The 23071-nt window shown below is 44.3% G+C and overlaps 1 protein-coding gene across 1 annotated transcript in view; it reads right to left on the bottom strand.

The window, feature by feature from the left end:
• Nucleotides 1–10142, bottom strand: part of INKA1 (inka box actin regulator 1) — a 35255-nt gene extending 25113 nt beyond the window's left edge. The window contains exon 1 of the mRNA XM_085625061.1: nucleotides 10044–10142. Coding sequence (XP_085481187.1) covers nucleotides 10044–10136 — 93 coding nt within the window. The 5' untranslated portion in view covers nucleotides 10137–10142. The remainder of the gene's footprint in view (nucleotides 1–10043) is intronic.
• Between the last annotated feature and the right edge of the window lie 12929 nt (nucleotides 10143–23071).

The raw sequence follows: 23071 nt of genomic DNA on the forward strand, positions 1-23071 counted from the left end.
ACCTAGCTCGATTTTGGCCACTGGAGACTACATCAACATCTGTAAATGGGTCAAAGCGTTCCTGTCCCATTCTTGAATCCAACTATTTTCGTTTATGAGTAGCTTCACACGAGGCCCTTAGTGGCCCATATTGGATAACCAAGAGTATAACTGACGTTAGCCCTGCCATTTGCAAGGATCGGACTGTCAGGAAAAATCTATAAACATCTGGGGCGACAATAACTCTTTGAATAATTTGGATATCCATGTTATGATGGTGCCCACCTTGGGCTTAATGCTGACCCTGACATAAAGATGGCAATTCTTGATATATTGTGAACACTCATGGTATGATGGTGCAGTTGTGTTGTAAAGTATCACCACTTCTTACATGGCTAACATGTGCCCCAACAGTATTCAACAATAACACAGCCTCCTACAGAGCAGGGGGCATATCAGCAACAACCGGCGATAATTATCGCTAGGCGCACTTAGCGCTAGGATAATTATCGCCGGCTATCGCCGAATTTTATCGCTGAGATAGCGTGCTATTAGCAACGCTTATCTCAAAAGCGATAAAATTCCACGCGCAAGCTGCCAATTGAGTGATTATCGCTGGAAATACAGCGATAATCGCACAACGTTTGGCGATAGCTTGCGGATAGGGCAGGGCACTCAGCCATGATATCCACCTTCCATTGGATATCATGGCTAAGTCAAACTAAAAGCAGGCGTAAGGAAAGTAGCGATAACCAAGGTTAGCGCTACTTTTCTTATCGCTATGCTTGTTAGCACGCCCATTGATAATTGGAGAAATGTTATTTTGAGCTGGAATGCCCACTTTGCATCTCATTAGAGATGCAAAGGTGGGCGTTACGGGAAAGGGCGCTACGGCAAGGATTCACGCGATAGCGTGACCTTGCTGATATAGCAATAAAATGATCGCCGCTTTTTGGCCGAAAACAGCTGCAAAAGCGGTGATAATTTTTTATCGCCGCCTTGTTGATATGCCCCCAGATTGTTGGAACTCTGTACTGTCAAATAACATAGAAATACTTGCTGTCATCAGATGCTTACCTCGCCTACACATCCGGCAGGCAATGAGCACATGTACCAATCAGGGACACAAGCTAACCAATCTGGTACCCACAAAAATTCTCACAACTCATTAAAACTGACATCTTCACCCGGCTAACCGCATATCTCCAAAAAACCGACCCCAATCTGCAACGGAAACGTTTTGAAAGCCACAGCCCTGACTAGTGACAAGGTTGTGATGCCATTCTAATGACAGACAGTGCACAATATAGGTGTGAAGTAACAACAACTAGACATCCTGCGAATTGTAGGCCTATAATCAACGAGGAAAACAAGCTAAGCTACAAGTACCAGCTGTGGTTGTGACCTAAGACTTAAAACCGAGACTGGCCCCGATGACATGGTCATTCTCGTCAGCTACGTTTCCGCTGGGAGGACACCTTCGCCATTCGTCAGCACAGACTGCATTGCGGTTACTTGTCAGCACCAACGTATTAATAATAAAAAAAACAACGTCACTGTGACTCAAACCTTTCACGTTGGGCTCAGCTCGTGTTCCTGTGACATCTCGAGCTCTCCTAGACTCCCTCACAGTGATGTCTGAGGCGGGACATGGGGCCCCACGCGCCCCGCTGCTCTGAGTGAGCACGTGCCGCGCACTGTAACGGCCGCGTTTGGATTAAACTGACTGCACAGCTGCAGGCTTCACGCGGCAATGGAGTCTCCTCCTTCAGAGCTTATTGTGGGAATCTGTGGTGGAAAGTTGAGCCGTTTGAGACAATTCTAACAAACGTTTTTTTATTTTTAGGCCCAGCGTTAGCCAAGACCTTTTGATTTTACTGAAAATCATGGCGCAGAGTTAACAAGCCGTTGTGTTTTTCTTGCGTCGTAAAAGGGCAATGCAAGGACACCGCAAGGGCTTCAGAAGCAACCGGTGCCACTGCACCTGTTGCACTGACAACAGCTATCCCCTTGTTTCTAACGCTTACCAGCAACGCTTTGTGGGCATATTTATAATAAAACGCAGAGCTGCACCATGTTTAATAGAATATGGTGCAGCCCTGTGTTTGCCCCTGCGCTAACTTTAGCTGCCTAGCGCAAACGCAGGCACCCTTGCACCACCAAAGTGCAAGAGAGCCTATGTTATGGGAAGATTGTTTATGTGTAGGAATGCCGTTTTGTAACTTCTATGTGTGCTGCTTAATGCAGCACACATAGAAGTTGCAAAACAGCATTTAAAAACATTATTGTTTATGTGCAGGAAGGGGGACCTTCCTACACATAAACAATCATAGGCAATTTGCTCTTTCTATGTGTGCTGCACAAGGCAGCACACATGGAAACAGCAAAAACAAGAAGAAATAAAGCATTTCTCCTTGTTTCGCCTGGTCTTAATTTTGGCGCTGCCTTTGTAAATAGGGGGAAGTGTCAAAATCAATGGGTGTTGCAGTGGAATGCCCACTGCAAAACCTATTGCCCTCCCCTTCCACGCTAAACACAGCGTGAAAGGGTGCCTTATTTACAAGGCAGCGTTAAGCCACTTAACCAAGGCAGCGTTAAGCCACGTTAAGTGGCTCAACGTTGCCTTGTAGTGTTTTTTTGTGCTTGACGTGCACACCATCATATTGGGAGCAGATATTTAGTCAGATTTTAACTTGCATATCCAGGGTACTGAATTTGAGTATTAGAGGTATACCATCATTACCCAACTAGGAGCTGAACACTCGCTGCTGAGATGTCCACAAGAAGTCCACTGTGCCGCCAGGCAGCCAGGATCCGTCAATTATGCTCAGCGGGGTCGCCGACTGAGCCTCACACATACCTGGGATTGTCTTTAGTCTGGCCAGATAAGCTGCCAGCATTCGTGGCCTAGAGACAGGGTGCAATAGCTTCAGCCACTATCTCATTGGCTAGTGCCGCATGGTATCTTCAATGGCTTCCCTCATCTCTCCTGAGTGGGGTAGAGTAGAATGACGCGCATGCTATACATGAATGGAAAGAGAACAATGGATTTTGCTACTCTCCTCTGGATGGGGAGTGTAGGGTGACTTCCAGCCCCTCCCTTGAGTGGCAGGTAAATCTACTAGACATGGGAAAGTAGAACGGTTGTGACTATTCTTTTGTGGGAGGGGTGGAGTATTGTGGCTTCCTGTAGTCTCTCTTGTTCCTGGGATGGTAGGGTAGGCTGTTGTCTATTTCTCCTAATCTTGGTGTAGGATGGCGTCCATGCTCTCTTATTGTTGGGTGAGAGTCTACTTTCTACTGGGTGGGTTTGAGGAGGGTGGCTTTCACGTTGGCTCTTTGATGGGAAAACATAGGATGGCTTATACTACCCTCCAATGGGCTGAAAGAGTAGGATGGTTGTTTCTGCTCTCTTGAATTTTGGGCTGCTCTCTTCGTGTTAGCAGAGTAGGGTAGCTTCCATTGGTCTCTCCCGCGAGCAGGAGAGTAAACTTACTCCAGTAGATCTTTCTTGGGCTGAAAGAGTAGGAGTGTTTCCACTACTCTTTCCTGGGCTGCCCTCTTCTGGTAGGGAAACTAGCATTATTCCAGACACTCTATCCTGGCGTAGCTGGTAGAGCTTTTTACTCGCGGTCATTGGTGGAGGAGAGTAGGATGTGTTCCCAGCCCTTTCACTGAGGCCATGAAGACTTTGATCACTTCCACTACCCCGTATTGGGTTGAGAGAATAGAGTGGTTTCGGTTACTTTCACATAGCCTGCTCTTTCCTGGACTGGCAGGGTACAATGGCTTCCATTGCTTTCTGTTTTACAGAGGATAGTATTGCAGACCCACTACTCTCATCTGGGCGGGGTAGGGTGGCTTTCACTGCTCTCCTTGCAATTATCCCAGCACAACTCTCTATCAACTACCTGAGCATGGCTGGTGACACATGGAAAGTATGAAGAGCGTGGAGGAGTGTAGCCCTTTAACCCCTATACTCCCACTCCATCATCTTTCAAGAGCACCAAAACCCAAGCGCCTAGAGAGTATCTCACAGAGTTGAATGGATGAAAAATATACACTGATACTCCGTTGTACACTTTAATGTTGTAAAGCACGGGTATACTACTGGGTAGCACTGAATGGACTGTCTGTTTACACTTGACGAGTGCTCTATTGCAAAGACAAAGCTTTTTGGCACTGGAAATAAAGCTGCATCAATCTAAACAAGCACTGGCAAAGCTAATGGGTGTGTTGTTGGCTGCCACTCTTCTGGGTTTGGCAATGCTTGTTTTGTTTTGCCATAGTTTTCCTAAAATGTTATTGTTGGGCGACCTGTGGGGCTTCCACCAACATACAAAATAAACACTAGCTAAAAACAAAAATATATTTTGGTCTCAAAAAGCACACATTGTCAAGGTAGTTCTTGGCACTGAAAGGAACTCCTTTGTGTGTGGATGTGCTCCTTGTGAAAGAGCAGAATTCCATCACTTACGTTGAAGTCAGCAAAGGTTGAGGTGGGCTAACCCTCTGCCCCATGCTGTATGCTATAGTGGGCGGTCAAAATATGTCAATGACACAACTACAGATCTATATGTAGGTAATTTAAATATATATATGTATATGTATATGTGAGTATACATATATATATATGTACATATATATAATTTTAGTAAAATCAAAAGGACTTGGTTGACACCAAACCAAATGAATGCACAGCATTAGCACATAAATTGTATGAGTAGTGAACTGCATTAACATAAATATCTTTGCACTAACACAGTGTAGTGTCATGCAGCCCATATGCTTCTTCTCTTCCGCTACACTCGATGGATAGGAGACAGGCCAATTAAAATACCAGATATATATGGCAAAACATATGGCCTCCAGGTAAATTGGGAACAATCGGCCATGTACCCAGAACGAGTAGCTGACTCTGTGGGGAATTGGGCTACATCATGATGCAGATTAACTAAAAGTTTTAAATATTGGGGTGTGCACATAACAACAAACCCTACATTAAACAGGCAGCTTAAGTTGGCCCCCGTAATAGATAAGTTACAAAGAGACTTTCCTGCATGGAACACTCTTCCTATCAATGCCATGGGCCTTGTCGCCCTTTTCAAAGTGATCCCTTTATCTAAACGTTTATAAATAGCGCAAAATTCTGCACAAGAAGTTCCAGATCACTTTTTCAATACCATTAGAAGCATGCCCCAAATGTTGTTGGGGGGGGGGGTCTCCAAGGATCTGTTCTGGTGGGGGAAAATAAGCATGTAGTCCACGTTGGAGGGGGGATTTGGCACTGCAGTCATTAGACTGTTACAACTTGGCATCCCTACTCCCTGTAATAAATAATTGTCTATTCAGTGAGAGGGAAGACCCTTCCATTAGAGGGGAATCACAAGTATTTGAGGGATCCGATTTGTTGAAATATTTTTATGGTATCTGATGCCCTGATACACTACCTGGTCCCATGAAAGCAGCCTCAGCTCCTGGCACAAGCTCTGAAATGGATTGCCCGTCGGAGCAAAATTACAAGAGAGAACCCACTCTGGCAGGGCACGATGATAAATGCAAGTTGCTGAACTGAAGGGGTTCCAGAAATGGGATTACCTTTGTACCTCGGGGGTAGGGGGTTTTCGGGGTGCAGGGCATCTATAATCATTTGTGACGATTGTGCAGAAATAGGAATAAACTCGCTCTCATTTCTTTAAATATCTACCACTGACCAGACAAAGAGGACTTGTTCCCCATTCAGGAATTTAATCCACTGGAGGCTACAGTTACCACAGAGGTGCTGGGAGATATGGCTTTTCCTGATTATACAGTTCCCTGACAATTAATGCTCCAGAAAGATTCATAGCGGCGTGTCAAGCATTGGTAAAACACATTGGGCCGCTAGAGAAATTGAGTGGAATGAAACTGGATTAGCGCCTCGCGAGTTTGAAATATCCACACTTCTCTGCCTTTTAAAAATAATATTTTGATACTGGTTTTACTACCCACCGAACAGGCTCTGTAAGATTGGAACTATAAGGAAGTCCCATCAAGCTCGCACTGTGAGGATGAATAGGAGATTGGTCTAATGCGATTTGGAAATGTTCAGCGATAGCAAGATTCTGGCAGAAATTGGGGGTATGCTATTTAGAATTCTGAGCCAAAAAGTAGATAAATCCACTGAAATGCGCCTTTTGAGAATAAATGAGGAAGAGGATGGATCACAATATGAAAATTCCCCGATGGGGATGGGATTTCTCCTTCTTCCAAAAAAGTGTAAATTATAAGGTGCCCTAAAACACTCAGAATGGTTGAATGCAATGGACCATTGTGCAACAGCGAAGAAAGCAATTAATCGAGTGTGAGGCTGTCCGAACAAGCATTTCAAGATTTTGGGACCATGGTGGAATTATTTAATATGGGTTTACATTGATGGAGGTTGGAATGAGTCTGCTTGTATACAATTATTTGCCAACACATAAGATGTAACTTGTTGGTGAAGAGACATACAATAATACAGATTGCGCAGTGTTCTAAAATCAATAAAAACATGTATTGAATACACACAGTGTAGGGTCTTATTAAAGATATGAATACCATTCCACATTCTATGATACATCACTACATCAAATGAATTCTACACAAATATGTATTATTATTCACATATTTATATCCTGATTTGTTTCAGCGTTAGTACATTGTGTAACAGACAAGTATCTCATTATTGTACATCAAAAATAGTTTTTAGTATTCAGTATTTTAGGTCCACTGGATATAGACTAACAGTATAAAGAGAATTCTAAAAATATGATGTACACTGTGTACTAGGAATGTCTCATATTTTCATAGAACCATGGTTTTTATTAGTGAGATGACTGAGTATGCGCATGTGAGTGACGTGTAATAGGGTATTCAAGAGAAATTATTAAAATGAACATTAAGAGCAAATTTTGATATACAATAATAAGATACTTATCTGTTATGTAATGCACTAAAGTTGAAGCATGTGTGACATACATATGTGAATGATAGTAATTATTTTTTTATAATATATTTGTAGTGGTGATGTGGTACTGATAGTGTGACATTGTCCACCAGTGAAGCAATAGAGGTTGGACAGGGGTTCCAACTCACTTTTCTATACATAACCCATCTCACATAACCTAAAAGTATATTTTTGGGGTACCCTTCCTTTATTTGTAATAGTGCTCCACATTCCACAAAGCTCCCTGTATGACCATAGGGGTACACCAAAAAAGGTACTGGAGAACCCCAGCATCAAACTTAGAATCCTAGATGTACAAAATACTAAACGTACTACAAGAATCTGGCAGACAAGTCTCCGCCTTTAAGACTATTGTCCATTGAACTCTGCGATACTGAATGATCCATACATACAACTACAGCATTATTCCTGTCTGCACTGGCTCAATTTAATTAGGTTAAAATATAACTTATAGCGCCAAGACGCCATCGAACAGACTTCAGAGCACCAAGGACGTTCTTGAAGTTAGTAACCAGCAGATCTCAACAGAGTGAGAAAGCTGGCATTTTTACATCCCTGGTGATCTGCAGGTTCACAAATAGTCAAGCAGAGAGAATTCCACAGTTTGGCATTGAAGATATGTGTCAACAATGCACCGAGTAGGGCGCAGCAAGAAGTGGACCCAATTGTGTGCTAAATTTACAATATTTCCAAGCTGCACTAAAAATTGTAAAAGGACCACCACAGTATAAAATACCAAATAAATAGCACCGCTGCGGGAATGGTGCCAGAGTAACCGTTCAATCCAAGCATAACATTATGCTTCCCGTTGTGTTCTTTTATTTTCTGTTCCAAATCATTGTTATCTGGCGTGTTAATCCAATTGACTCCAGTGAAGTAAACCATGACTCCAGTCAAATGAAAACCCTGGCTTGGAATCTTGGGGCCTCTTTTATGAGAAATTAATGTAGGGCAGCGCTGCAAGTCTTCTTGCTGCGCTGCCTTACGCCAAAGGTGAAAGGGCAGTAATGCACTGTATTTATGAAATATTGTGCATTCCTGTCCTTTCCCCTTGCGCTGGCGCACAAAATGCTACCTAGCACTAACATAGGCACCCTTGCACTATGGTGCAAGGGTGCCTCTGTTGCAGGCAGAATTGTTTTTTGCACAGGAAGGGGAACCTTCCTGCACAAAAACAATAGTTAGAGGCTTTTTCCTGTTTCTATGTGTGTTTCTGAATACAGCACATATGGAAAGAGGAAAAAATTAAGATAAATACAATTATTTCTCCTCGTTACATCGGCTCTGGGTAGGCATAAGGTTTTGGCGCTGCTCCAGGTTTACGTGATTAAGTAAATGTGGGGCAGTGTCAAAATCCGTGGTTGTTGCGTGGGAACACCCACTGCAATGCCCATGGAACACCTCCTTGACGAAGAGTAAGGCAACGCAGTGACTTGCTCTACTTTGTCTTACTCCATACCTATGAGGCCATGCAAAGCTATGCAGGGTGGCTTCGGGTGGCCTCATAGATAAGATTGAGAGGCCGTCTGAGCTTCAAAAAAAGTGACGCTGTAGCAGCGCAAGTCTCTCATATTTAAGCCCCTTGGTGTCGGCCAACAGGGAGCGATCTGGCAGTGCCTAATATTTATTGCACAGAAGATCACTAGACACTGTATTACTATAAATTACCATAGGAATGCACCACTACATTCTGCCAAATCCACAGAAGTACACCACATCATTACATTGGGGATCTCTACTAGACCTTGTTTGTTTCACAATATCCCCCAATATACATCAGAGAGATTACTTTCCTCTGTCTCTGTGCTCCTCTTTCACATGATGCATGCACCAGGTCAATTTTTCCCTCCCCTTCTATCCCACTGTCCATCTCTTTTCTTTGAAAGTGTTTTTCTTACAATCCTCTCCCTCCTCTTTTCTCTGAATATCTTCTCCTCCTTTTGTGCTCCACTTTTCTCTCTCCCTCTCTCAACTCTTCAGTGTTGCTTCCCTATAGTGTTACCCCTCGGAGATCTCTCTCTCCCTCAATCCCAACCACGGACTTTGATCTCTCTCCTTTCTCTTTTGCTTTCCATCCCTCCCTCCATCATAAACACACCATCTTCAACCTTCCTGTGCCTCCCCTCTCCAAGTCCCTGTACCAACTTATAGCTGTACTCTTATTCTCCTGCCTCATTTTTCTTTTTCTGTCTCTCTCCTTCAAAAATGCATCACCGTGTCTTTTCCCTCACCATTACACAGCCATCCATATTTCATGCTCGGCCTCCGTCCCTTCTTCCATCAAGGGCCATATTTATAATATTTTCACGCAACACTGTAAAACACCCTGCTGCGCTACGTGAAAGGGAAAGGGCGGGAATTTGTCATATCTATCAAGATATGGTGCATTCCTGCTCTCTCCTTGTGCTGGCACACTTTTGGCTGCCAAGTGCCAACGCAGGCACCCTTGCACCAGGGCGCAAGGGTTCCTGATTTGCAGGCAGGGTTGTTTTTGTGCAGGAAGGTATACCTTCCAGCACAAAAAACAATCCTTTGAGGCTTTTTCCTGTTTTGAATTGTGCTGCAGAAAGCAGCACAATGTAGAAATAGGAAAAGCAAGGAAAAATAAAGATATTACTTCTCCTTACGCCTCCCCAGTGTAGCATTTTGACATATCCACAGGTGTACCACTCATGGTAAATCTGAGAATGCGGCAACATCCTTGGGTGGATGCATGGGAACAACCATGCTCCACCCATGCAATGCCTCCCCGGGGAAGAGTAATGCAAGTCAGCGACTTGCGCTGCCTTGCGTTACTTCAGATTTACCAAGCACAGCAGGGCCACGTTTTGCGCTGCCCGCGCGTGGCGCAAGGTCGACGCAAAACTTTGATAAATATGCCCCTAAATATATTGCAGCAGTGCAGAGAAGTGCAGGTACTCTCCCTTTCAAAATAAAGAAGTGCCAGGACCCAGTGCCGGATAGTACCATCCCATTTAAAGCACTGGATATAATAGTCATTTTTAATCTTTTCTTGGCTTCTACACAAACATAAGGTGTGTGAGCGGACATTTCAGATGCTCTCGCTACAGCTTACCATGGTTTGGTGGTGAATCCAAGTCACGGTGTGCAGCAGACCCGTCCTGCCCTTCTCATGGCCGCTGGTTCCAGCAGATACTGCCCCGAGCATACAAGGCCTCCCTGTCAGACCCAGCACAAGGGCCCTTTTCAATCACAGGAAGCTGAGGCCTTTCCTCCGGAAGCACACGTGACGTGCAGCCTGCGGATCTTACAGAGTGGCTGAGGGCCGGGGTGGGCTCACATGGCCCAGGCCATTGTTCTAGCAGATGCCCGGAATAGATTCGAAGAGGAAACCCAGTGCTGCCCACAGACCCGCAGCTCAAACATCCTTCTTTCCTCGAGCTCGTGAAAGACCATGAAAGCGACACCCAAGCAACAAATGGAATCAGTTAGAATCTACTGCAGACATAACCACCTGCCAAATACATAGGAACACTACCCTATAAGTTAAGCAAGCCTATTGGCCATCACTCCCCTAAATTATCCCGACTTGCTGGACAGATGCACGAACAGAGGCACAAACCATTTATCCCAAAGCTTCTGCTCAAACAGCTAATCCCAGTTCACAGACAAAATTGCCCCCCAACGAACCAAGATCGTATCTAAATATGCCATTGCAAAGAAACCTGTTAACCAAACAGCAACAGCACAAAACTAGACAAGCCCTAACAAGTCAGCTTCGACTTGACCACACTGATCCAATCACACTAATCAATCCGAGCAGATCTTTTCTGCCACCACTTGACTTATAAAAGCCGTTTTCAAACGGACTAGCCCTCCTCTGCAAAAAATCAATAACAACTACTTCAGGAAGGGATCTGTGCTTTCTTTCACCCTGAAGAGAGTGGTACAGACCCCCTCCTCTCAAACACTCTGAGAAAGGAGAAGCACAAGTTAACTAGGCAGATATTCACCATCCCTAACATCGACAACTTTCTGCAAAGTTTTCACCAAATACCATGACCTCTAGCTTGGAACGAGTAGTACAAGCAGCAAGGTAGGGTTGCATTTTTAGCCCTGTTATTTCGAGCATGGATATGAATAGCGTAGAAGTCGCTTCAGAGAGCTCATCGGCTTCTGGATTATTGAGGGCAGCTAAAAATGTTATACATCTCTCTAAGGGCCAGATGTACGACCCGTTTTTGCATGCGCAAATGGGTTTGTGACCCATTTGCTCATGCAGAAACCTACAGGGCCATGTACAAACCCAATTTAGCGAGTCGAAATTTATTTGCGACTCGCTAAATAAGGATTTGTGACTCGCTATTAGGAAGGGGCGTTCCCTTCCTAATAGCGACCCCAAATGCCATGTATGACTGTTTTGCGACCGCAATTGTGGTTGCAAAACAGTTGCAGTTTACCACTCGCAAATGGGAAGGGGTCCCCAGGGGACCCCTTCTCCTTTGTGACTGGCTCTAAAAATATTTTTTACGGGCAGGCAGTGGTCCCAGGCACCACTACCCGCCCTTAACATTTTTTTACGAAAACGTTTAATTTTTCTTTTGTTAAATGCATTCCGTTTTCCTTTAAGGAAAATAGGCTGCATTAAAAAAAATTGCTTTGTTTTAAAGCAGTCCCAGACATGGAGATATGCTGAACCCAGCGGGCCACCATACCTGAGAGTGCCAGCCATTCCCAAAGGGGTCGCAAATTGCGAGTGCCTCATGCAATGTGCGACCCCATTGGGAGTCGCCATCAGTGTTGCAGACACTGTAGTACATACCAATTTGCGAGTCGCAAATTGCGAGTCGATATTGAGACGCAATTTGCGAGTCGCAAATTCCTTGACTGTACATCTGGCCCTAAATGCTGATGGTTTAATTATGATGCACCCAGCTTAACAAAGCCATCAACCTTGGTACACCTTGCTTGTTGTACCCATAGACTCATGCTACACCTCACTGATGAAGCGCAAAGAAGCTGAAACAAGTCTGGGTTTCTTGGCTCGAGAAGCCAGGACAAAGCATAGTAGTTTAGCCAGATTGCTAAATTAATGGTCAAGTTGTACTGGTTTCAATAAGGAGTGTCCCATCCTTTAAAGACACAGAAATGTCCGAAAAAACTGCCCAGTGGCATTCCAAATGGTTTTGAAGTGTTAACTCAATTAACTTGATGCACATTTTTTTTTCTTCGCAGCAAAGCCTAAACATACTATAAAAGAACCAAAACTGTAATAAATAAACTAAGTCCAAAGATACACAAAATCCAGAGTAAGAACTAGTTAATACCAAGGGATGGCCTTTTTCCAATGTCCTGAGGCAGGCAAGGAGTGTTAGTTGATATCAGTGGCGCGTCTCTCACCATCACAGGCCATTCTTAATGTTCCTCGCAGTAGGCCAAGTCGTACAGTTGAGTCTATGAAGTACCGGTGATAGCTGGGTTTGAGCAGTCATGATTTTACTTTAGAACGTGGTTAGGGGCTGGGTCTAGAGACACTTTGACAGCTCAGTCATTAAAATGAATAGAATTTCAAGAGATGTGTTGCTCTGGAATAGATGGCAGTGTGTGTGGGGGGGGGGGGGGTTGTTGTTTTAAGGGTTTGATTTTATTAGTATTGCCTTTCACTTTCTCCTCATTTTTATGAAAAATGGTCAAATTCAATTTTTGTATTTTGTATGCGGCAGATGTCTCTGGGGTTCAGAGATCTGCGTTATATTTGATATTTTGGCAAATAAAATCTGTTTAAAAAAAAAATGAATAGAACTTTATTTACTGACATGAGAAAGGGCAGCAGTTAAAATAAGATACAGCAAAGCAAACTAGAGATATGCAGCGCAGCTGGACTTGATATGTGGCCCTAGAAAGGATTACAGCCCTTTGCAGAGTAAAGGAAAATGGAAGTAATATAGTCAGCCCTAATGCAATGATTTCCTTTTGGCAGATGTTTGTGATCAATGGAAATCCTAGTCTAGCCTTAAAAAATCAACAGCGCTCCAATCTTTAAAGGCCTTGGTCCCCGTTTGTCATCTTTCATATATAAGAAAGTCCAGAGTCAGCAGATTTCTTCATATTCAGTTTAATAAATAAGACATGAAGTTGGCAGCCCCCAAACAACAAATCATTCACCTGATGTGCAAAATTCATTTAGAGTTCAAGAACCCAGGATTAACCTCGGTGAGGATTCTCTCAGTGAATGTGAAACAAAATCCCCCATCAGCCCCCTCACCAGTCTCTGCTCTTCAGCCTCTTCTAAAAATCAGTTACCTTTTCCTGGGAAAGGGAATGTTATCAAAATATACCTGCCTTGTTCCCTGGCCAATTCTCCTCCACTCCCTCCTGAGCAGTGCTTAATTTGTTACACAATAAGTCCAGGGACGTTTTAGGGCATGAGCAAAGTGGGCTCTGGCCCAGGGCCCCAGCCTTTCAGCGGGCCCCCTGATAGAGCCAGCTCTGTTCTTGCCCTAATGGCCTTGAATAATTCTTAACAGACTTTTTAAAATACCGTCTTCTCTTTAATTTATTTTTAATGTGGGTGATGTATTGGAGTCTATTATTGACATTTGGCAGATACATTTTTGTTTTTCAAAACAATGTTTGTTTTTCAACACCATGCAACATTCATAAAAACAGTTTCTTTGATATCAAAATAGGACCTCAAACATGAGAAATGCAGGGGGTCACAAAGATTATTAGCAATAATATTATTGAGCTGCTGCTGAATTCTAATATTGAAAACACAGGTCACTATCCCTGAATATTAGATGTAAATTTATTTAGAATTTGGACGAGTGCGCCTGTGCATTGTCAGTGATGTGGCAAAAGAGGGCATGAAAGAGCTGAAATTGGATCATAAGTATAAAAAGCTCATTACGAACAGAAGCCACCAAAATACGTTTGACCCAGAGCCCCAGAAATCCTTAAGATGTCCCTGCCCTCATCAGTAGGCCACTACAGTGTGCACAGGCCATTGCCCATGTGAGCACTGCCATGACTGTACCAACACAACTCCTAATCACCACACTCCTACAAGTGTGAAAATTTAGACTATTCCAGGCCACTCAAAGCTACGAGAACGGCATGGGTGACAGGTATTAGTCATTTTAACCCCTTCAGTGCCCATGACGAGATAGTCTCGTCATGGAGCGCGGTTGCTCGTCATGAACCCCGCCCGCTAATGAAACGCCCGGCACAGGGCGTGGAAAGGGCGGGGCACTCAAGGGGTTAAATGTATATTGAATTAATCAACAGTTGTTGTTGTGCTTATCTCTAAATCAGACTAACAGCGCACCCATGTGGCAGACTGTCATAAGTGCTGGTGTTGACGATTAAGTGCCGGTGCTAAGCACCTGAAACCACTGTATCAAATTAAGAAACTGCTCCTGAGAAATTACTACACATTTCTGTGGAAAGGAGAGAAGGCTGTCAGTACCTCCGCCCTGTGGCCATCCCCATATTTAACTAGTTGGTTCTCTTTTAAATCCAGATGTCCTGAAAATCTCCCACTTCTCTGTTCTCTGTAGTGTAAGAAACGTATCCCATAAAACAAAACCTTCTGGGCGACTCCGGACCCTTCCATTTGGTCAGTATTTCTCTATTCAGACACATCCCTTGGGTTCATTTCCTGGGAACCTGCCATTGAGTTGGTGCAATGGAGTCAAAATACTGTGAGGCTCGACAGTGTGGCTGTGTTATGGGTAAGGCAACCCTATGGTCTATCAGAGGACTCCATATATGGTAACAATATGGAATATGCACCTGGTGTCTGGTTACTTAAGACAAAAATGGAAGCATTTCTACCAACTATAGTATTTATAGATAAAAGGCATAGACCATCACTGTATGTATGTATTCATTTTTTTTTTTTTTTTTAAACATGTTTTTATTGCAGCATTATAAACAAAACATCCATTAGGGCAACCGGCATCCGCGTATAATCTCAAATCACACCCCTCGTTATAGCAATGCACACAGCCGTTTAGCCCACATCCCGGGGGCCGGGCGGCGTGTTAAGACAGTGATTCATATTATCATAACGATCTCCTCATAGCGAAGCCCGGTCCATGTCCTATTATAGCCTCTGCATTTATTCCTATCAGATTCTCTCCCCAAATCCAACTACCGCCTGCCTGAAGCAACCCCTCGACGCGGTTGATACTAGTATTGTCCGTGTCCGCAGCCTCCATCCCATCTGCGCCCACCCCTGTAAGCAGTGCCTAAGGCCTGCCACTCATCACCTACTAGGTGCCCAAGGAGAGCTGCCCATGCGCCCCGTTCCCCGGCGGTCAGCAATCGGGGGTCCTTCCTGCCGGCCCTCTTCGTAACACTACAACCATACCCCAGTAACTCCCCCCCACCCACCCCACCTCCCCAACTGCTGCTGATGTGGGCCCTACCAGTGGTTCCTAACACTAATGCGTGCTAAGCATCGGGGTTTGCATATAGTCTCCCCAGCCTCAAGGAACTCCGCTCTCCGAACGTTCGTGCTCCGCACGCTCCAGCCGGTGGTCCTGCAGAGCTTGTACGATCATCTCCCAAGCCCTTACCCACTCCAACCCCTTCTCGTTAACTGTATGTATGTATTCATATGGTATTTGTATAGCACAAACCCAGCCGAAGGGCAGCAGGGTGCTGTACATGGTCAAATGCAAGCTTAAAGTCAGTGAGTAATAGGAGAGAGAAAGCTGGGTTGTGGACAGTTAATGCATTGTGCTGTAGTGTTTATTAAAGAGGTGAAACTACAACCCTTTCCTAAACTGGGACAGTGTTGGAGCAGTACTGATGGATAAGAGGATGTTGTTCCAGATCCTGGGTGCGGGGATAGAAAAGGACCATTTGAACACATTTAAATGGTGTGCTGGCATTTTGTGTGAGCGACAGTGACAAAAGCATCCAAATACAGATACAATTGGCACATTAACAAATATACTAGGTATATTCCAAATAGTTAATTTAGAAGTATGATCCAGCTATGTTGGTTCTAGGGTAGAGTGGTTGGTTAGCCATCACTATGGTTCACTATGGTTCTCCAATTGATGAAGGTGTGGGGTCTTAAAAAGAGGGATGGAAGTGATCGCCCACACTTTATCAGAGAGGAAGTTCTCATGCAAGGAGAACGCAATGTGCTAAAAGATTGGAATCTAGGAGCAGTGGCAGGCACTTTGTGGTTTTCCAGAAAATTACAGTCAGCTGAGCATGAAATGTGTACAACTGACGCATGAGGGCAAAATGATGAGGTTGTTGCAGTTCCTTGTATGATTTTGAAGACCAGTGGCAGCAGTTTTTACAGTGCCTTGTTTTAGCAACGAGCCACCGAGTCTCGTTTTGGAATTGGGAATATGCAGTCCATCAGGAGATGTTGAAAAATATTGTCACTGGAAAGTCCTCCTGAGGTGAGAATCCCCTTGTGGTTGACCGACCATAAGGCTATTACAGCAGTCAATTTTAGTCATGACTAGAGTGTTCAGAAGCTATGAGGAATGGGAGATAAGGGTAGAATTTGCCTATATTCAGCACCTGATATTTCAGGACTGAGGTATAGTGGGAGTCGAAATGGATGTCCGAAGACTGACTCTTGGGGGTGCCAATAAGTTGGTGAGTTGGGGCAGAGTGAGCTGATCATCAAGAGGAAGGAAAGGATGGGTTCGAGAGGTAGTGTGGAAAAAAATAGAGTTGGATTGGTTATGCCATTGGAGGCCAGTGTTGTGGGTAATCTACAGTGTCACAGACCAGCGAGAAGTCAAGCAGGATGATGATACAGGATAGGCTGTGATAACAAAGAGGCAGCGGTAAAGTTTGATATGTGGGAAAGGGTTGCCTCTCCATAGGAAGGAGGTACCTGAAACCAAAGTGCATGGGGTTAAACAGGCAATGCACAGGGAGTAAACATGTGCATCAGTTGAAAGCAAAGTGTTCAAAGTTCTTGGCGCCAAATACTATTTCAGAGATAGGGCAGTGGCTGGAAGGGGAGGAAGGGTGAGCTGTAGATTTCTTTAGTACAGTGCCAGTTTTGAAGCAGGTAGGATACAAGCATGAGAAGGGGCAGATTAAACAGAGAGGTTAGGCAGGAGAGAACTCTATGAGACCCTGAGATTTTACAAGTGCGAAGGACTGATCAGTGACATCCAGGATTGTGGGAACAGAGGGAAAGAACAGGGTTGGATGAGATGAATATTGAGAGCAGTGGAGGCACTGTTGTTATACTTATTTTTTTTTTGTACTTTTATATAGCATATACTTGGCAGATACTTGCCCGAGGGCATTAGAGCGCTTTACATGAGCACTAGATCACCTTACATTAGGTCAGATTCACTTTTTGGGACACAAGTCACGGAGAACAGTTGAGAGAACCAGTATGCACAGAGATAAGACCCCAAAGAAGCACCGACTCAGCTGAGTAGGGGAAAATTACACTCACCCAGCCTTGTGGAGCTGCACACTGATTCAGCCCCCTGTCCTGAAGCCCATCCGTGGAATCAAATGCGCCTGCTGCACTGGCAGAAAGTTGTCCATAGCCCTCCGAAGCACCAATTACCTCACCCCTGTGTCAGAGCACTGGGTTGATGCCCTTTTGATGCCTGCTTCCTCCTTATGCTTTAACCATGATGCCCACATCCTGTCAGAGGTATTGCTGTTAAATATACCCTGCACTTTCATTTGGGAATAAAGGCCCCTGTCCTTTTCTGAAACTGTATGTTATCATTGTGCCTAACAGCACTGTCAAGCTGCCTGACTTCCTGATCAAGAGACACACAATTGATGGACGGAATGCAGAACAAATCAAAACATTCACCCCCAGTCAAGAGATCTGGGTTAAATCCATCATTCTTTTGCTCACCATGCCACCCCAGTTTAGACCTGGCCATATGCAAATCAGTCTTGACCCTGTGCCTCATGGGAACAGTCCAGCCCGAACTGCCAAGCCAGGTCCTCCCTGGACCGGAAGCAAGCATCCTAGGACTGGTTTCGGGGTTTCACCCCTCTTCAGCCAGGATAGCTTGATTCCAGTGGCACAGTGAGCCCAGGACTCATGTCTGAGCATACCTGGCACACTTAGGGCGAGAAAGCAAAAGACACACAGATCAAAGCATCAACTCAGACTGTGAACGGCACCTAATATCTTTTCATCAATGGGAAACTGCATTGAGACACTCCAAAATCTCAACCAATATCCCCAGCCCCAAAACAGCAGCACCTATCGATGTAAATCCATCCACTATCTGTGATTAACTAACCACGCCCCCCTCTCCAAAGGGATACATTGAGGAAGAATGTTGGGACCTTGGACACCAAAATGACTATCTACAGTGCTGAAAGCTACTGGCTTGTGATGTCTCATTGAATAATATTAACACATGGGATAACATTGGCCCCAGTGATTGCTGTGCTGGGGATAGGTCTCGTCTTCGTTGGAATCATGTGGGTACCATTTGGTTAGTGAATAATTAACACCTTTTATCAGTGCCTAGAATCCATACAAACAATGTACCTGTGATCATTTTAGTACTGTATAATTTTTTACTATTGTTGTTATTTTCTGTTTAGCTCATACATTTTCCTCCGCTTGTGTTATCTTTAATGTAGGTGGTATATGTTATTGTAAGAAATGTGTTATGCCCACTTAGTACACTAGGTTTTTTCCCAAATGACTGCCCATTTTTTAAACTTTTTACTGTGAGTGAGTCTCACTACCTGAGTCTCACTCACAGTAAGCTCAAGGTAATTGGACTAAGCGTGTTTACCGCTAGTGTCGGCCTTTAAATGGAAACAGACTTTACAACGCGGCCATTAGCTCACATTACCTTTACCACAAACCCTTAACAATGCATAAGTCTTTACCATGCAAAGATTTGACACGCAAAAATACATTTACCATACAAATGTAAGTATTTTGCAGGTAAGTATAAAGCCTTTATATATATATATAATTAGGACGTGTTAAGTTTTATGGGTGGGTAGGGGTATGTGGGTGGCAAGGGTAATTTTAGGGTTTAGGGTGGGTAGGGGCATTTGGGCGGGAAGGGAATTTTTAGGGTTTAGGGTGGTTAAGTATATTTCGGTTGCAAGGGAATTTTTAGAGTTTAGAGTGGTAGGGTATTTTGGTGGCAGGGGTGTTATAGGGTTTAGGTTGGGTTGGGGTATTTGGGTAGTAAAAGTGTTGTTAGGATGTAGGGTGGGTAGGGGTATTTGGGTGGCAAGGATATTTTAAGGGTTCAGGATGGGTAGGTGTATTTGGATGGCAAGGGAATTTTTAGGGTTTAGGGTGGGCAAGGGTATTTGGATGACAAGGATATTTTTAGGGTTTGGGGTGGGTAGGGATATTTGCGTGGCAAGGGCATTGTTAAGGCTTAGGGTGGGTAAGAGTATTTGGGTGGCAAGGGTATTTTAGGGTGGGTAAGGGTATTTGGGTGGCAAGGGTGTGTTTAGGGTGGGTAAGGGTGTTTGGATAGCAAGGGTATTTTTCAGGTTTAGGGTGGGTAAGGGTTTTTGGGTGGCAAGGTATCTCTATGATTTAAGGTAGGCAGGGTTTAGGGGTTGGGATTGATGAAGTAATATATATATATATTTGCGTTGTAAAGGAATGCGTGGTAAAGGTATATGCATAGTAAAACATTTTGTGATAAAGATATGCTTTGTAAAAACTAATGTGTGGTTAAAACCGCGTTGTTAAGGCATGCATGGTGATGGAATGCCTGGTTCCATCATACATCCCCTTTTAAGATAAGGCTGCTGCTGCATAGCTAGGATAAGAGGCACTATGCTGGTTACACATGAACATGTGTGCACATGCATGTGTTTGGGCTGCGGGTGTGAGACTATCATTATGCGCAGCTTGGTATCTGCACACAGGTAGCCTGTCGCAGAAGGGGCTCTGCAAGGATTGGTGCTGACCTGGGGTAGGCCATATAATATGAGTGGGCATCCATAGTATAAGTCTGTAGTGCTTACTGGAAAATCTGTGTTTTCACTGTATTATACATATAGTCGAAATCTACCCTCATTAACAGTTTCACTGGCCTACAAAGTCCAGCAAGGTATTAAACTGGGGTAAAACATATGCGCCAAGTTGTGATTTAGAGCTCCCAATAACACATATCTGCATCATATGAGGCTTCAGGATTTATCATATTTCTGTTACTCAGCTCATGATCAGATCATTGGCCTTTGTCTCTACTACTGGGCAAGATTATTACTCTGCTCCCTAGCAGATGGAACAATGACCTCCCCACACAAAATAAATAATTAACGAAGATTGAATCAAATCTTGGGAAAGGAAATGGTGTGGGAAAAATCTTGACCTAATAATAAGCCTGTCACACTGTACCTGGGCTTGGCCAGCCGGGCCCATTAGAACACAGGAGGAGGGTCATACCTCTGTAGTCAACACAGTTGAGAGTTCACCTTTGAAGTTTTGGTGGCAAGAGATCAGGTAGTGATCTCAGCTAGGGCAGAGCAGAGGCCTTTAGAGGAGCTCTTTTCAGAGAAAACTTGAAGTTGCCATATTGTATTGTCCCAGAATGCGGTGTAGGAGGGTTGGGATGGGGTGGGGGGATGACGTAGCATTGCAGGAGTGTCCCAGGGTTGCTTAACCCCTCAAGCCTTCCACCCCCGATTAATAACCCTTGCACAAGGGAGAGGCAGTTGAGAAGACTTTCGAGTTGGGAGACCGATGGTAGGAAGTTGTCCACCCTAAAAGAGAAGCCATCTGATGCCCTGCAAATATGGATTAAGGACGTTGCCTGTAAGTGGCTTCCAGTAGTAGGAAGGGTCTCTCCAGTGTCAGTGGTGCTGGCCCCAGTATGCCCCCTGAGGACTAGATGGAAGAAAGGGCCTGATGGAGGACCCTGGATGGTTCCTCAAGGATTTCTGTGGGAAAGGCCTGGTGTCCAGTGCCTGCCAAAGGTGCTCTGCAAGACAGCCAGGACGTGTTGGGGCCTAGCTCAACTGGCTGGTTGCTGTGGAAGATGCCCCCATCAGCAGGAGAGGAGCACTAGAAGTCAGACACAGTAAAAGGGTAGTACAGGGAGCCAGGAAATCCAGCTCTACACTTTGGGGCCAATAGGCTTGATGAAAATGCTTCTGGGCACAAGACCTGGTACCGCGTGCAGAACAGGCACAAGATGAAGAAAAGTGGCCCAACAGAGCCAGAGAGATGGCATTAAAAAATATTCCTGCTGCAAACAAACAAACATGAAAAAGGGTGCATAGCACTCTGCAATATTTCTCTTTAATTACACCCGTGGTGAGTTAGGACCTAGTGTCAGTGCATGTTGATACTTGTTTTAAAGGTTGCCTCTTTGGGAGTGGGTGTGCATGGGGCCCCCTCCACTTGCTTCCTTTGTAACCAACCCCGGGGACCCCCATACCCATGGGGGCTAGTGCTATGAAAAGAGGAAGGGCTCTTGAAGAAAGGGTCACAGGACCCAGAAGGCAAAAGTGGGCCTTCGAGTGCTCATCCGTCAACCGCGCCTGTGTCTGGAAGGGCGTGCGCACTCCACTCGGAGACTCCCTTAGCAGGAGAAACACTGTGCAATGCTGCCGTTCTGTGGATGCATCGCAGGTGGGAGCCCAGTAGATGTTGGTTCCTGCGCGGTGAGTTGGTGGTGCCTGGGCTAAAAAAAAAAGCTAAAAGATAACCAAAAGATTATTGCACTAGGCTGTAAAAGCAGAGTGGGCTTGCTGCTCCTAAACTAGCCACTAAATCGAGGAGCACCCCATAATGCCTTGCAAGGGTTTGTTCGCATATTTTGTTTTTTTATATCCGGTGCCCTAAAGAGGGGCAGGAGCACAACCAACAGTATGGTCAAGTGTTGTGGGGACTGCAAAGAGTGCAGCAGCCCTTCTAAAGAGTTTTTTTTTCTTCTTTTTTATTTAAATAATGAAAAAAATATATATATCCTAAGTCTCCTGGGGTATTATGCCCATGGCCTCAAGAGAGAATATTGCATTGTTTGACTTTTTTATAAGCACTCTCAGCTGGATATTTAAGCTTATAAGCTCAGTAGTGTGCGGACCCTTTGGGATTGGTTCTATGGCTTCCTTGGGTGGCCTATAGTAAGTGAAGAAAGGGTCAAACATATGTTGTTCTGAACTGCTGTGCTTTATTGTAAACAGTGGTGGTTGAGGTATGGCAATGAAAATGAGTCATTATAATGAATGTTTATGACTGCTAGTCCTCTATCTGTTGGTTTACATGATAGCGTTTCTTTGAAATATGAGGTAGCTGATTCTATTAATGTGGTGACACCTAGTAAACCCAGTACCCCTGCTTTATACTAACACACTTTATAATGTGTTACCTTGACAAAGTATAATATGTGGTTATTATTATTAATGTGGTGACCCTTTGACAAAGGCAGTAGGCCTGCCTTATTTAAAATGACACACCTTATTTTGAGATGTATCTGGCGTAGGTAGGGCGGATTGTGATTATGGGGCCCAAAACAGACTAGCTATGCAGTATTAAATGAGGGTGTCACCAAAGGTATTTCCATCTACCTGATGTATATATTTGTAATTTAAGTGTAGTATTTAATATATTGTTTAATAATATTAGTGTTCCTTACTTTGTTTTAAAAAAAGCACTGACCGGACAATAATTTATTGAGTAGTGTTGTTGAGTGTCAGCAAATTGGGATTGCAAGCCCACACCACCTCCCCTGAGTAGGCCTTGGACATCTTCGCTTCGCTACCCTGGTAGAGTCAAGTGCTACAATGGGGTACTTGGTTCCCAGTAATAAGATAATTCTGAACATATTAATTTTCGAAGGACTCAGTTCCTTCCCCACTAATAATTCAATTTCTTACAGTTATGAAATAAAAGAGATATTATCTGTACACAGTAATTATCACTAGGTGAGCATTCATATTTCTTGAAAGCAGCAATACATGTCCTATACATTATCTGCGCCTAACACTTGCAGAACTTTCAATGGGGCATAAGCTTTGATTGCGCGACCCTCTTACCTGAAGCCATGTTGGAAGGGATCCCCAGTGGCATACAGCTTGATCGCCCACTTTGTGTCAGAGTGGATCTCTGTGTCCTCGCCATTGCCTTGGTTCTGCTTGTCCGGCTCTGCTGGCTTCAGTGGTTAGATCTGACTGGAT

Source organism: Triturus cristatus, chromosome 9 (assembly GCF_964204655.1).
Source record: "Triturus cristatus chromosome 9, aTriCri1.1, whole genome shotgun sequence".
NCBI lineage: Eukaryota > Metazoa > Chordata > Amphibia > Caudata > Salamandridae > Triturus > Triturus cristatus.